The sequence below is a fragment of the Mizuhopecten yessoensis genome, unplaced genomic scaffold (genome assembly GCF_002113885.1).
Source record: "Mizuhopecten yessoensis strain PY_sf001 unplaced genomic scaffold, ASM211388v2 scaffold3853, whole genome shotgun sequence".
In the NCBI taxonomy this organism is placed as follows: domain Eukaryota; kingdom Metazoa; phylum Mollusca; class Bivalvia; order Pectinida; family Pectinidae; genus Mizuhopecten; species Mizuhopecten yessoensis.
Window position 1 is genome coordinate 798,494 of NW_018405252.1, and position 16,147 is coordinate 814,640.

Sequence of the window (16,147 nt, forward strand, 5' to 3'; positions counted from 1 at the left end):
GTTACTGTGACTCAACCAGACAGGACCTACCACTAAACAGTTACTGTGACGGAACCAGACAGGACCTACCACTAAACAGGCACTGTGACTGAACCAGACAGGACCTACGGTAAGCCTTGCCAAGCCTCGTCCAGGAGGTAAAGGAGAGACAACAGTAAGCCTTGCCAAGCCTCGTCCAGGTGCTCAAGGGGAGACAATGGTAAGCCTTGCCAAGAAAAGAACTGCTATCAACAGTATCACAGACATGCCTGTCTACCTCTCTGCACTTCATGCATAAGAATTCACCTACAATTGCAAATGAACAAAGTTTATGGATATAATGTGACACATTTTGCGGATTTCAAGTACAAATCATTTTTTGTACGAAAATGAATTGATAACATATTAGATTTTATAGCCGAGAATATCTGAAGTTTCACAAAATTGCCAAGATAGCTTCCTATTCATCTGTTGCACATTTAGACCCAGATAGGACTTCTAAACACATACTGACCCAGACAGGACCTACCACTAAACAGTTACTATGACTGAACCAGACAGGACCTACCACTTAACAGTTACTGAACCAGACAGGACCTACCACTAAGCAGTTACTGTGACTGAACCAGACAGGACCTACAACTAAACAGTTACTGTGACTGAACCAGCCAGGACCTACCACTAAACAGTTACTGTGACTAAACCAGACAGGCCCTACCACTAAACTGTTACTGTGACTGAACTGGTAAGCCTAGCCAAGCCTTGTCCAGGAGGTCAAGGAGAGACAACGGTAAGCCTTGCCAAGCCTCGTCCAGGAGGTAAAGGAGAGACAACAGTAAGCCTTGCCAAGCCTCGTCCAGGTGCTCAAGGGGAGACAATGGTAAGCCTTGCCAAGAAAAGAACTGCTATCAACAGTATCACAGACATGCCTGTCTACCTCTCTGCACTTCATGCATAAGAATTCACCTACAATTGCAAATGAACAAAGTTTATGGATATAATGTGACACATTTTGCGGATATCAAGTACAAATCATTTTTTGTACGAAAATGAATTGATAACATATTAGATTTTATAGCCGAGAATATCTGAAGTTTCACAAAATTGCCAAGATAGCTTCCTATTCATCTGTTGCACATTTAGACCCAGATAGGACTTCTAAACACATACTGACCCAGACAGGACCTACCACTAAACAGTTACTATGACTGAACCAGACAGGACCTACCACTTAACAGTTACTGAACCAGACAGGACCTACCACTAAGCAGTTACTGTGACTGAACCAGACAGGACTTACCACTAAACAGTTACTGTGACTGAACCCGACAGAACCTACCACTAAACAGTTACTGCGACTGAACCAGACAGGACTTACCACTAAACAGTTACTGTGACTGAACCAGACAGGACCTACCACTAAACAGTTACTGTGACTCACCTCTGAGTAACTGTTGTGTGTTTTGACCTTGCTTGTCCGGCCTTTAATGATTGCGTAACAGAAGATGGTGACAAACATCACAAACAGGAAGTAGCTTGTGTGCATCAGGTGGAGATTGATGACTGACCGGTCCTCCTGTAGGGTATACAGCAAACAGTTTAACTTTACTTACTACACAGGATAGGAAGAATTACACAGTAAAACACAACTTAAACAAACTATAGAAAACATTAGAAATTAGTGCTCATCTGGCAAGCTCTTCATAGTTCTATATCCAGCTTAGAGACAAAAATCTTACTATATTACATGCTAAAATTCACACTATTCAAACATGTTCCTACTGTGTAAGGTCAACTGTATACTTAACAGCATAATTATTCCACATTTTACTCAATCCTTGATCAAGGATATTTTTCTGATCTCTGACAACATAATTTCTTGGTATAAATGGTTCTTTTATTCGTGTTTAATACCCTCCAAAAACAAGTGTCATATGAAGATGTTTGAATGAATTCCTGATGGATGGCATACCCAAACCGCATGGGTAATATCAAATGTGTATTTGTACTGTACTAAGCGGTTATCTTAAACTACACAAACAGGAGCTGAGCAAACTTCTTAGAAGAGTCTTCTGAATTGTCTGCATTTGTACATACACAGACATGGTCATCAATAACTAGGGAAACATAGGGTCATAGAAGGGATTACATTTTGGGAGTCTAAGAGGAGAATCATGTGTTATCAGCATTTTTAATGCAAGCAACACATCTAGATCCTGTAACAAAGTCATTTGAATATTCATTAGAGAGGCATACTGAATATTCATTAATTCAGTATATTGAATATTCATTAGAGAGGCATACTGAATATTCATTAGAGAGGCATACTGAATATTCATTAACTCAGTATATTGAATATTCATTCAGTTATTACCAAAAGTTATTGATTGAACAGGTGGAATAGATATAAGCAGTGCTTACCAACGTCAGCATCATAGTAAACCTGGGGTCGACCTTGTGTTTGACCTTGATGACTGGTGTTTCCTGACATTGTGAAGCTGCTGTTGGTAGGAGGGTGAACTGGTTACCCAGGTAACTCTGCATTCTTGTGTGGACTTCACTGCTCGACTCGTTAGATGCACTGTAGCACGCACCCACTTGTCTGGAGATATACAATGTATAAACCGTATTAATAGTTATTACAACGGAAATATGATCGTATAAACTAAATTCAGAAAGAGACTGAAAGATGAATGTTGAATGAGAGCTCTCCTGTGTGAGGACACCATACTGTTCAAGGGCCTGACCCCAGGGCTCCCCAACCCTGGCAGTTCCTATCAAAATATTCATATATTATATAAACAAGAGGCCCATGGGCCTTAACGGTCACCTGAGTCTATAGTATTTATTTTTGTTGTTGAAATATGTACCAATTTGAGTAAAAAATAGTATAATGTTAACTTAACTTTGTCAGGACCATGAGCTGATCATTCCTAGACCAATTTTAAGTGAGATCGGCCTATTAGAACTTAGTAGCAAAATAGCGGCCATGGCAGCCAAATTGTATTTCTGATTGACCCGAAAAATAACAACACTTTGTCAGGACCATGATTCGATCATTCCTACAAAGTTTCAGTTCAATCGGCCAAGTAGATCTTTACTTTAAGTTTGAAATAGTTTTCCAAAATGGCAGCCGTGGTGGCCATATTGGATTTCTGATCGACCCGAAAAATAACAACACTTTGTCAGGACCATGAGGCGATCATTCCTATCAACTTTCAGTTCAATCGGCCCAGCAGAACTTGACTTTAAGTTTGAAATGTAAAATGTTAACGGACGACGGACGACGGACGACGGACGACGGACGACGACGGACGAAAACGGATAGCAATAGGTCACTTGAGCTAAAGCTCAGGTGACCTAAAAAGTTATTACAACATTTTTTAAGTCCAATCAACATAGAGGATGTCATTCGATCCAATAAATGGTCGATGAAAACATTTTAAGGGAAATACCCGGTAACATCCAATAAATGAAATTGACAAATGTTAATGTGGCTATGGTAAGTTATCTATATTGTAACAGATCAACAGATTTCAGGTGGAATTTTGGAGATGTTAAGTTTTTCGAGAAGAATTCAAGACTTGTAACAAGATTAGAGAAACTGTCTTGTGTTTGCTAAGGTTTATGCAATCTGACAACAAGTCTTTTAATAGTTCCTGAGAGGCTATGCATTGAGGCTAGTCTTCGTGTTTCCCTAATCTATAAATGACACCTCTTGAGACGAGCAAGGACAACCTTGTCTGGGCACCTATGTCTATAGCTAGAACACCGTGTCAAAATGAGGTTGTCCTTCTTGTGATCAAAATGCAGAGGCGCAGCAAATCATTTTTTGAAGTTTATGCTTACAGAGAGTCAATCATTTGAGGCGTATAGCGCCGGAGGAGCAGATATCTGAAAAAAAATCAACTAGGGTAGGCCCTAGATTCAGTCTCCCATGTTCTGGGAACTTCTCTGAAAGTGATAATTAACAATCAAAAGCTGACTTTTTATATAAACAATATTAAATTCTGTTCTTCATTTAAAAAAAAATCTTCTAGAAAATTTAGTGTATGTTTTAGTACATTGGTTTCTCTCACATTAAGACCCCCCTCCCTGCATGCTAACATCGGACCAACAAGAGTGATTAATGTCAGCTGTAATAACTTGTAACTTGTGTAATTGTTGTGAAAGAAAAAAAAGTTTATGTTTAACTCCTGGTTTGTCTGATATATCCATAGAATATATTAGCTGCGGGAACCGTAGCCCTAGGCTTGATTTTTGTTTTTTATCGGACCATGGTTTCCCACAGCTAAGAATTTACGAGAAATTTACTTAACAGTTTCTTTATTACTGCATTGAATGGCAGACTTACCGTGTACTGGGGAAAAAGGCCAAAGGGGCCTGTAAGTTGATACATGTGAGGATATGTATAGTAGGACAGGTGCTTCCAGAACAATCGGTGTCATTCCAGTCGAACGGGAAGTTCAAGGTCACATTCATCTCAAGGTCAGCAGCTGCCCCTGGAAAAGCATCAACATTAAAAAGTTCAAAAGAGATTCCACACAAAGTAATGCAAAGGTAAAGCAATGAGAGTATTGTTTTAACCCTTTCATCCCTATGTAACTTTAGTAGACTCTACCATGCATTGATCCAGATGAGTCTATTACGGTCTACAGTGGTGAAAGGGTTAATTAATGTGAATAATTATGAAATATGCCTGCAACGACAAATGTAATCTACAATCTACCAATAGTGTATAGGATATGTTTGAATAGCAAGTTGACCAAGTGTAGAGTATGATGAGTATTGTTTTGCACAGGATGCTAATTGCCATGTTTACAGAAGTCACCTCGGTCAGTATATGTTTACATCCGTACTTTAAATATCCCCTGGGATTTTTAGATTAAATATCAGACAACATTGTCCCCCTATAAGTAGCTGTTTGAAACTAATACTTGAATAAGAAAATATTTGCAAGTTCTTGAATTCATAAGTCTTGAAAAATCGATCATATACCTGTAATCAATCAGCAAATCAATTTTCCATTTAAATCTATACTTTTCTTCAACTCCTAATTGGTTTACAGACTGTCTTATTTGAAGTGAAACTGTAGTATTAATATTATGGCGTACCTGACAATCCAATCTGACTGCCTGTTACCGTGGACGACAGGAAAGTCACATTCTGTGTGATCCCGTAGAAGTGGGGCGTCGGCCGCAATTCCACCATCATTGTCAGTGATGTGTTACTGTAAACAATGAGGGTGACTATTTCATTGCCTTATCAAATAACACTGTCAGGATGAGATCCATGGAGTTATTTATTTATGAGAGTGTGTGTTCATTGATGGTCTTATTAAGTGATACTGTCAGGATGAGATACATGGAGTTGTTTATTTATGAGAGTGTGTGTTCATTGATTGTCGTATTAAGTGACTCTGTCAGGATGAGATACATGGGGTTATTTATTTATGAGAGTGTCTGTTCATTGATTGTCGTATTAGATGACGCTGTCAGGATGAGGTCCATGGAGTTATTTATTTATGAGAGAGTGTGTTCATTGCTTGTCGTATTAAGTGACACTGTCATGATGAGATACATGGAGTTGTTTATTTATGAGATTGTGTTCATTGATTGTCGTTAAGTGCCACTGTCAGGATGAGATCCATGGAGTTGTTTATTTATGAGATTGTGTTCATTGATTGTCGTTAAGTGACACTGTCAGGATGAGATCCATGGAGTTGTTTATTTATGAGAGTGTGTTCATTGATTGTCGTATTAAGTGACACTGTCAGGATGAGATACATGGAGTTGTTTATTTATGAGAGTGTGTTCATTGATTGTCGTTAAGTGACACTGTCAGGATGAGATACATGGAGTTATTTATTTATGAGTGTGTGTTCATTGATTGTCGTATTAAGTGATACTGTCAGGATGAGATACATGGAGTTGTTTATTTATGAGAGTGTGTGTTCATTGATTGTCGTATTAAGTGACACTCCAGGATGAGATCCATGGAGTTATTTATTTATGAGAGTGTGTTTTCATTGGTTGTCGTATTAAGTGACATTGTCAGTGATGTGTTACTGTAAACAATGAGGGTGACTTTTTCATTGTCTTATTAAGTGACACTCCAGGATGAGATACATGGAGTTATTTATTTATGAGAGAGTGTGTTCATTGATTGTCGTATTAAGTGACACTGTCAGAATGAGATACATGGAGTTATGTATTTATGAGAGTGTGTGTTCATTGATTGTCGTATTAAGTGACTCTCCAGGATGAGATCCATGGAGTTATTTATTTATGAGAGTGTGTGTTCATTGATTGTCGTATTAATTGACTCTGTCAGGATGAGATACAGGGAGTTATGTATTTATGAGAGCGTGTATTCATTGATTGTCGTATTAAGTGACACTGTCAGGATGAGATACAGGGAGTTATGTATTTATGAGAGTGTGTTCATTGATTGTTTCTCCCTACATGTCAACATTTGAGTTAAACTCTTGAACACTGCTATACGTCTATATTATTAAAAACATCAATTACATATTTATTTTTCAGTCTGTGAGCCATTCATACCAGGGAATTATAATTCATACACATATATTTTACATTCAATTTTATGAACCCAATTATAATAGTCCTGATTTAGCACTGCAACATAGAGGAGAAAAGTGGTTTCTACTTAGTGATCGTCATAGCTTAGCACTTCTGAATTGTCATGAAAACTTCTAAAATATGATTACCACTAAAATAAGTATCTTCACAGTATTTCTAAATACGACCTTATATTCAGGTTGTGCTTACCTTTACATTTTATTTATATTTTTTCATTTACTTTCATGTGTATGCTCTATTTTATTTAACCAGGGGTGGTTTAATTAACGGTAACAAATGAAACCTTACACAATGTCGTCTCCACTTTGTGGTGACCTCTCGGTAGTGGATGCCGACCCCGTCAGTTTGTTACTGATAACATTTAACTTGTCAGTCAGCTTTGGAGAGGCAGACTGGGCTTCGTCAGGATACCCTGATGAGTTAGCTATCATACAGAACTCCAGCTCCGCAAAATTATCCAGAAACTTGTTCCAATCCTGTCACATTAGAATGAATGTATTAAACAACAAATATGAATACTATCCATTACAGTAACATTGAAAGATAATTGAATAATTAATTCGTATAAAAAGACCAGTGTACTATTTTTGCATTGATAAGCATGCTAGGCTGCTCAGCAAGTTTGAAAACCTAGACCAGTTACCGATCCTTTTAAAATTCTGAACAAAATAGCCATAATAGACTCTTATCATATTAGTCAGTAAATTGTTTTAGATGTTTGGGAATCTCGGACCTGATGAAACAACTTTGGGTTGCTTATCCCAAGGGTGAGTTGCTTATAAAGGTTAAATATTGACAATACTGATTTTCTTTCTAAAATCTAAATGGACAATTTCTAGATGATGTTTCTGATGCCAGATGATCCAAATTTTAGGTAATTTAATCAGTTAAGCCGACCACACACTGACCTTAGTTAAATCTGGATTAATGAGTTGGTCATTAACCTTCACTATATAGGCCAAGGTCAGAAGAACGACTGCACAGCCTCCGAGACATATCATAAAAATGACAAGTGGAGGCTTGGTGGACAGAAACCCCTTCAGGTTCTCAATCACAGGAGGAGACATGGCTCACGTCAGTCACAGCCTGAAAAACAGCATACAAATATAATTGTCAGCCTCAGTCACATCCTGAAAAATAGCAATCATACAAATCATTTTTGTCAGCCTGTCAAACTTCAAAATAGCAAACATACAAATTGTCATTGTCAGCCTCAATCTTCAAATTAGCAATCATAAAAATTGTCATTGTCAGCCTCAGTCAAACTTCAAAATAGCAATCATACAAATCGTCTAGGGCTAGTCCAACATATGTAGATAGACCAATAAAACAATCTAGGGCTAGTCCAACATATGTAGATAGACCAATAAAACAATTAGCCACTTTAAATTTTTACTTTTATTTCTTTCCCCACCTTCTAATCATTCCCTTTTCCCCTCTTATAATACTGGCATACATTTTCTTAAACATATGATCTATACTTGCTAGAATGACTACCTTACCACGTGTACCTCTCTTACTCTATAACCTGCACGTGCAAAGCACTTTCGCTCATTCATATTCATGTGTCAATACACTTAGCCAATCAAAATACAGTTCCATCCGAATCATAACAGACATATATTTCCTGCTATTACTGAGAAACGCAGGAAAATACCATTCCCTTTTCCCCTCTTATAATACTGGCATATATTTTCTTAAACATATGATCTATACTTGCCGACTGAACAGCTCTTTTGTCCTGAATTACTTCCACTTCCTGGTCCTCTAGACATAAGTAACACCAGGTCATGTTAGGACACATGTATCGTGTGTGCTGTATAGATGTGACACTAGGGGGCAGTGTCAGTAAGGACCCATGTATCGTGTGTGCTGTATAGATGTGACACTAGGGGACAGTGTCAGTAAGGACACATGTATTATGTGTGCTGTATAGATGTGACACTAGGGGGCATTGTCAGTAACGACACATGTATCGTGTTTGCTGTATAGATGCGACACTAGGGGGCAGTGTCAGTAAGGACACATGAATCATGTGTGCTGTATAGATGTGACACTAGGGGGAAGTGTCAGAAAGGACACATGTATCATGTGTGCTGTATAGATGTGACACTAGGGGGCAGTGTCAGTAAGGACACATGTATCATGTGTGCTGTATATGAGTGACACTAGACAGTTGGGAGACAATACAGTTTATACCTCGCAGCACACATCGATTTACACAACAAAAATCACTACAAGTTAAAAAGTATTGATACCTACCCCAGTATAAAACATGACATGACAGCATCAAGTCATTACTAGAGGTCTGGGGAGAGCACGATACCCTATAAATTATAAACACCAGCTAGTGTTAGGTAAACATTAGTCCAGAGTTATTGGGGTAGGTAGTCTGCTGTCTGTAACACGTGTACATCAAACACAAGGTATTGATGTGTTGACATCGTAAATATTTCCATACGTCTGATATTCCATATTTGTACGATTAGACTCAGGCCATTATGATTAAAATCATAAGCTAAACCTACTGTCCCTATCGGCTGTAGGATATGATTTTCATTAGATTGTGTCAGAGGCACAACTCGGATCCATGACATTTTACAATAACTTTTACCTAGCTGACAGATGCTGATACAATCAATTGTGTAGATATATATAAATATTACTGTATCTAATACACCTGTGATACATCCATGTAAGAAGTCGCATTATAAATATAATATATATAATTATACAAGAGATCTTGGGACCTTAATAGGTCACCTGCTCTTTTAGAGGTTTACTCTCTATTTCCTTTATACTTGTTTACCAGGAAATTTTATATACAGCATTTTTTTTTTCCTGTTCTAAAATGGCCATACCAAAACCAAGCTCTATTACACAAAGCAGTAGCTGGCGTTAAATGGGTGACTTTCTATTACTCTACAGTGATAAGATCAATAACAGAACACACTCTGCTGTAACCTGGGTATCTCCATTATTACAGTAGATTCCTCTAAACGTCATGAGACGGACAGAAATGAGATAAAAATGAAATGTCACAAAAACAATGAAATCAACATAAAAAGTAAAATTTTATGTTTGTGACTTTGTGACGATATATTATATGAAACCTCCTTTATCATAAGTGAAGCATCCTCGATACTCCAGAAGTTACGCTCACCTTCGCTCTCTGCACCCCTGGAATATGTCATAGCAAAACTGAAGGCAAGCGTCTAGCTATTTGATTGGTCTCAGGTAAATAAACCTGACCAATCGCTAGTGACATTAAGTTGAATCAAATAATCTGTGGATACATTTGTGTAGTGTTAACTGATTGCTATGTTTAAAATGTTTTGAATCCCCTTTTTTCTCATAGAAGCAATTATTGTCTTCCTTTTACAATCAAACAAAATTTGTTAAAAATTTAATAGCTCAATTTAACCATGCATAACACAAATTGCGTCACAAAATCCCTTGATGTGTCCGACACCACCTATGTAGTGTGTTTTTAACTGGCTATGTATACCCGAACAAAACCATTTTACCTATCTACAGTACATCTTCTACTACTTATATCCAAAATCTTTGTCACAATCACTGGTAGATTTCTTACAAAATTGCACATTTAAATGTGTGCATTCTGTTTTATGCACAAGATCAAACCCATTTCTAATCTGACGCACAGGTACAAATCTCATTATCTTAAGCGTGAACAGATAATGTGTGGGTACATATACCTACTCCGTAACAACTCTCACTATACCAGGCTACAACCAGGAGCATGAATTATTGACAGCTGATATATCTAGGCAGTGAGAGAGGCTATGGGGAGGGCATTCTCACCTATAAAAGATGACTACCAAGCTTTCAAGGTTGCTGGATAATCGAAATACTCGGTAGTGAAGCGGACATAAAACCAACCAATCAATCAATTAATCAAGGCTGATTACTGATGACAAAATATAGATTAGTTGACAGAGTTTCAAGTATCCAATGACACAAAAGGTCTAATAAGACCAACTAGTGATACAGTCGCTGAATGGATGTATTTAAGGTAAAGGGTACCACTACATTAGTTATAATCGCACCACTCATAGTTTTTTCAACTCTATACAGAAGATGAAGCAACCCAAAAATATTTTCTGACTTAGAGTAACTCCCCCTGTCAGTTTTTCTTGCTTTTGTAGAAAAGGAAATTATAAATGCCTTTCACAATATAGCTTTTTGCAATGCAAAAAAGGGCAAGCAACTCGAGTCAGACATTGTCAATCCATTGGAATTTGACAGGGTTTCATAGTGGTTTTACTTCTTCACAAAAGCTAGAGTAATATGATTGGTGTCCACAGATCATGACTTAAGGTCAGGAAAATCAACTATTAAATGATCAAGCATCAAACCTGAACAAAATCTACCACAACTATCCAGTATTTAACTTTATGGAAATTTACCGTAGTTGTTGTGTAGAGATCTTCATATACCTCACTTTGAACCATGATAGTTTTGACAAAATGAAATACCCTGAAGGATTTGCTTTTCTTATTAAAAATTGTGGTTATAATTGTACTTGTGAACATGCATAAAAAAATGTGTCATGGATAATTGAACCTCAATAGTTTAATATCCTTTCACTTTAGTTAAAGTTCGCATGCTTGCATGAACACCGACATGAATACATCATCCTTTTAAAACTTGACAGAATAGATTGAGAGGTGAATTAATTTTTTACTTCTGGAATATAATGTAGATGTTTCAGGGATTATTTTCACAATTTTAGAAAAGGGGACTTTGACTTTAGAATAGTGACAATTATATCGCTGTAAACCGAACTGTGAATTTTTAGAAACACACAAACTTGATCACAAATACAAATTATTACAAATCCAGAAACATCCTAACCTTTTAATTATCACAATGCAATCTAGAATTCTAAAAAACTGAAATTGCCAAATTTTGACAAAACTTTGGCCCATTAAAAGTCCTTCATTTTCAAATCTAAAATTGTGTACTACTACTGAACCAAATTGTAGCCTCCAGTCCCTTTACCAAATTTAAAGTTCAGTCTCGCCTCCAGTACCTTTACCAAATTTAAAGTTCAGTCTATATCTAGCCTCCAGTCCTTTTACCAAATTTAAAGTTCAGTCTCGCCTCCAGTACCTTTACCAAATTTAAAGTTCGGTCTATATCTAGCCTCCAGTCCCTTTACCAAATTTAAAGTTCAGTCTCGCCTCCAGTACCTTTACCAAATTTAAAGTTCGGTCTATATCTAGCCTCCAGTCCCTTTACCAAATTTAAAGTTCAGTCTCGCCTCCAGTACCTTTACCAAATTTAAAGTTCGGTCTATATCTAGCCTCCAGTCCCTTTACCAAATTTAAAGTTCAGTCTCGCCTCCAGTACCTTTACCAAATTTAAAGTTCGGTCTATATCTAGCCTCCAGTCCCTTTACCAAATTTAAAGTTCAGTCTCGCCTCCAGTACCTTTACCAAATTTAAAGTTCGGTCTATATCTAGCCTCCAGTCCTTTTACCAAATTTAAAGTTCAGTCTAGCCTCCAGTCCCTTTACCAAATTTAAAGTTCAGTCTAGCCTCCAGTACCTTTACCAAATTTTAAGTTCGGTCTAGCCTCCAGTCCCTTTACCAAATTTAAAGTTCAGTCTAGCCTCCAGTACCTTTACCAAATTTAAAGTTCGGTCTAGCCTCCAGTCCCTTTACCAAATTTTAAGTTCGGTCTAGCCTCCAGTACCTTTACCAAATTTAAAGTTCAGTCTAGCCTCCAATCACAGCACCAACATGTTGCCCATAACCACTGTACAAATGTGTCGCCTGCAGTCAATAGTTTATACATATATCTTCCAATTACTATACCAATGTCCAGCCCTTTACCAGTGGCTTTACATGTACCATAAAGTCCAGCTGATGGTAGAATCTTTTTTACACATTTCTCAAACACCAGCCAAATGTGTTTCAGGATCACAGGCCTAGGATTGATTATACCGTAAATTTGCATGTATAGTGCACACTTTTTTGGGTAAATATTGTCATGTCAAACAGGGGGTGCGCACTATACGCAGGAACAAGTCATTCTTGGGTTATCGTTCTAGAGTTTCTGGTCCGCCATATTGGATTACCTCCCTTCAAATAGTTTATTTTGAGTCGTCAGTCATATATGATAGTATGATAGTAATTGAAATTACTTGCAGTCGCAAACGAGGGACCGTGTTGTTTTCACTCCTCAACATGTGCCGTGGGGTGAAGTCCCGGTGCACTGTTAGAACTACAGACTGATTTGACTGTAAAGGGATTATAAAAAAATTGTTTATACTAGAAGCGTGGACATTAAACACATCCCCTTCAAATCTACTTGAAGGAAATAAATAAAAGCAGAATACACTATTTTTATGATGCTTCATAATATTGAAATAATTCACGAGGTTATCGATCATGTCAACATGAAAGTGAGCCAGGGAAAAAAATGCACATTAGGCCTTAGACTTTCTTCGTTTGGTTTCTGCAGGATTCGTCCACCAAGCGGTACGGAGGGAGACCTTCATGGGCTTGTTGACTCCAATCAATCAATCGTTAATTAATCGGCGTTATAAACACCAAGCTACCTTTGATGTTACTTTTCCAGTTTGATAGATACCGTTAATTTTAGGATTTTTCAAAAAAAAAAAAAAAAAAACATTTTATTTCCATTTTTTCTCTCTCTTCAAATCTGACCCCAAAAACGTACATGCGCACTTTACCCGAGTGCGCACTATTACCCGAGTGCGCACTATACCCGCAAATTTAAGGTAGTTCATGAGGTAGAACAGCTGGTATGATTATTTTTTTATGAAAATGACATTTAACATCGAAATTATATAAGCTAGGTATTCCATGCATACTGTTATGTACATTGTCTGCAAAAAAAAAATCCACAAGGTTTTAATGCTTTCACAACAATTGAAGTCATACGAAAAACATGAGTACTTAGGGGAGGCAAGATGTCTCATGTGTTGTCAAGGAGACAAAAGATCAATTTTTCTTCAATGTCCCCTACAGTTAAGACAGAAGAAGACCCTCAATTCTGCAAGAGGCCCTACACAAGTCCCTTTATATGACAAAACAAGCAGTGGGATACAGCAGGCCTATCCTTTTCCTGAACCTACAGGGGTGTACTCAGTTATTAATTAATAGTTATATGTACGTGTAAATTGGATTTTAAGAATCAGTTGGTGGACCAGAACACTCGATTGATGTATACATGCTCTATTGATTACCTTATAGCTAAACTCTTGGACCAAAACCATTAATCAATAAACCTGAACATATGACTGATGGGCTAGTTCAATTTAACACTAATTGATGAAACAGTGCTGTTATTGGTGATCAGAACCATTAAAATATCTTATTTCAAGATTTTGTTCAGATTACTTTGACTGGGTTTTAGTCATGGGACATGTGTACTACCAGTTTTAATACACCACAATCTGACAACTTTCATAACCATGTGTTGAAATACTAGTGTGTAGTTCTCAACTCCATGTCTAATGAAAGGGCACTTTATACCTGGTAAGTAGACTTCCTTTTCACGAAAGGTGTGAAATTCTTAGATGTTTCCGTCCCAATTTATCAATTATACACTTCAATGAAATAGTCTTGCTACTGATTGCTACCTTTATACCTGAAGTATACATGTCCCCTTAATGTACCATGTGACTGCCAAATTGTATGAATTTTAAAAGTTTTTATCTGGAAATTTATACCTCAGAAATGACTTATGGATAAATCAGTGCCCCCTGTATGTAATAACCATTATGACTGTCAACAGAAATGACAAATCTTCACTCCAGAAACATCGTTGAACATGAACAGATCCAGAACTATTCCAGAAACATCACTGAACATGAACAGATCCAGAACTATTCCAGAAACATCACTGAACACGGAACAGAACCAGAACTATTCCAGAAACATCACTGAACATGAACAGATCCAGAACTTTTCCAGAAACATCACTGAACATGGAACAGAACCAGAACTATTTAAGACTTCTACAAGATGAAGTAAATTTCTCATTAGGTGCACCAGAACTTCTAATATTGGTGAGCAGAGCTATCAACTGGTAAAATAACCTTAACCATTTATCCTAGTGTACATAAACTCTTTTATAATACCTTAGTCCAAATAAGTGACAATATTTTGTTTTCAAATATCTTTTATTGGGCTCTAGTTATAGATTGGTGAGGTGACAGCATATCTGTTCGCCTTTCATAAAGACGGATGGGGTGTGATTACCCAATTATATGTGAAAAGTATAGGTTCACCAGCTTGACCATGTGGGGTTTGGATAAAAATGCTAAAACTGTATCAATTAAGATATACAATTTTGACTGGAGTCTAGCTATAGGGTGGCTGAATGTCACAGTGGATAAGCGTACTAGCCTTTTAATACTCTCATATATTGAATGAGAAGTATTTGGTCACCTGCCTGCCACCATGTGCGTTTTTTCAGTTCACTGGGTTTTCTCCCATATTTTTATACATGTTTAACTTTTCATCCCGGCAAACAAGAATGATTAATATAAGTTGGAAGAAATTGTTTCATAGTTATTGTAAAAAAAAAAATGAAGTTTCTATTTTTTCCTGTTATTTTGGAATTATTGCACTAACCTGATATACATGATTTGGCGGAACCTTTCTCTTTATAAAATTGTGGGTTAAAACACTTTAACCAGTGAGCAAAAGGCAGAGTAATTAATAAGATATATTTATGGACGGGACTTGACCGGGATTTCGCAAATAACAACTTTCATCAAACTCGGTCTTGATGTTGTAATGATCAGCGACACCTGATACAAGGTATCTTTGCCATGCTTCATTTATGAAATGTGATCGAGTCAGACGACTTACCTGTTGTTATTACCGTCAGAAGAGAATATAATACAATTTCCACGTCTTCCCTGGACAGCTAGGGCCTAGTTCAAGATTCAATACGTAGGCCTACATCACCATTCAAATTTTAAATCGTGATGTTTCAGTTCATTTACAAATAGCATGACATCAACGTGTGCACGGCATGACTGCTGGCATTGCTGCCTGTCAAACTGACACCAATGTAAACACAACGCAACATTAGGCCTAATGTTATAGAGCAATAAAGGGTTCAGCGTAATGACCAGATACTCACCAAATTTAAATTGAAACCGGACGTGTCATTTGCAGCATGCTTCTTCCTTGTCTTGTTATTCTCCACGTAGTAAATCTAGGTTGACGCCATTTTTGTAGCTATCTCACGATTTCTCGCGACGAAGTTCGCGATTTCGGAAAATGTATGTCATCATCACCAGGGGAAACACCCACTTGCCTATTTACAACAAACACGCGTTTGTTTGCAGAAAAATACTCATATAATCATTGTTTATTCACCCGCAAGCAGTTTAAGTCAATGTTCAATGAATAATTTGCACCATTCAGATATTACTTACAATTTGTTTTGACCATAAAATTGAATGCAAAATTATTAACATTGCCAAAACAAACCATGTGATTTCCAACGTGGTAGCATCATGACGTCAAAATTCGGCGTTTTGATTGGTCGAAAAC

The 16,147-nt window shown here is 37.2% G+C and overlaps 1 protein-coding gene across 1 annotated transcript; it reads right to left on the reverse strand.

The window, feature by feature from the left end:
• Positions 1-758: 758 nt before the first annotated feature.
• On the reverse strand, positions 759-16,083 carry LOC110448145 (transmembrane protein 248-like). Its single transcript, XM_021494226.1, has 8 exons — positions 15,732-16,083; positions 7,490-7,667; positions 6,870-7,057; positions 5,094-5,209; positions 4,334-4,481; positions 2,401-2,581; positions 1,421-1,555; positions 759-945 (listed from the first exon to the last, which is right to left on the reverse strand). Exons 2-8 carry the CDS (start codon positions 7,646-7,648, stop codon positions 928-930), a joined length of 945 nt encoding a protein of 314 aa, XP_021349901.1. The 5' UTR covers positions 7,649-7,667; positions 15,732-16,083; the 3' UTR covers positions 759-927.
• Positions 16,084-16,147: the final 64 nt, after the last annotated feature.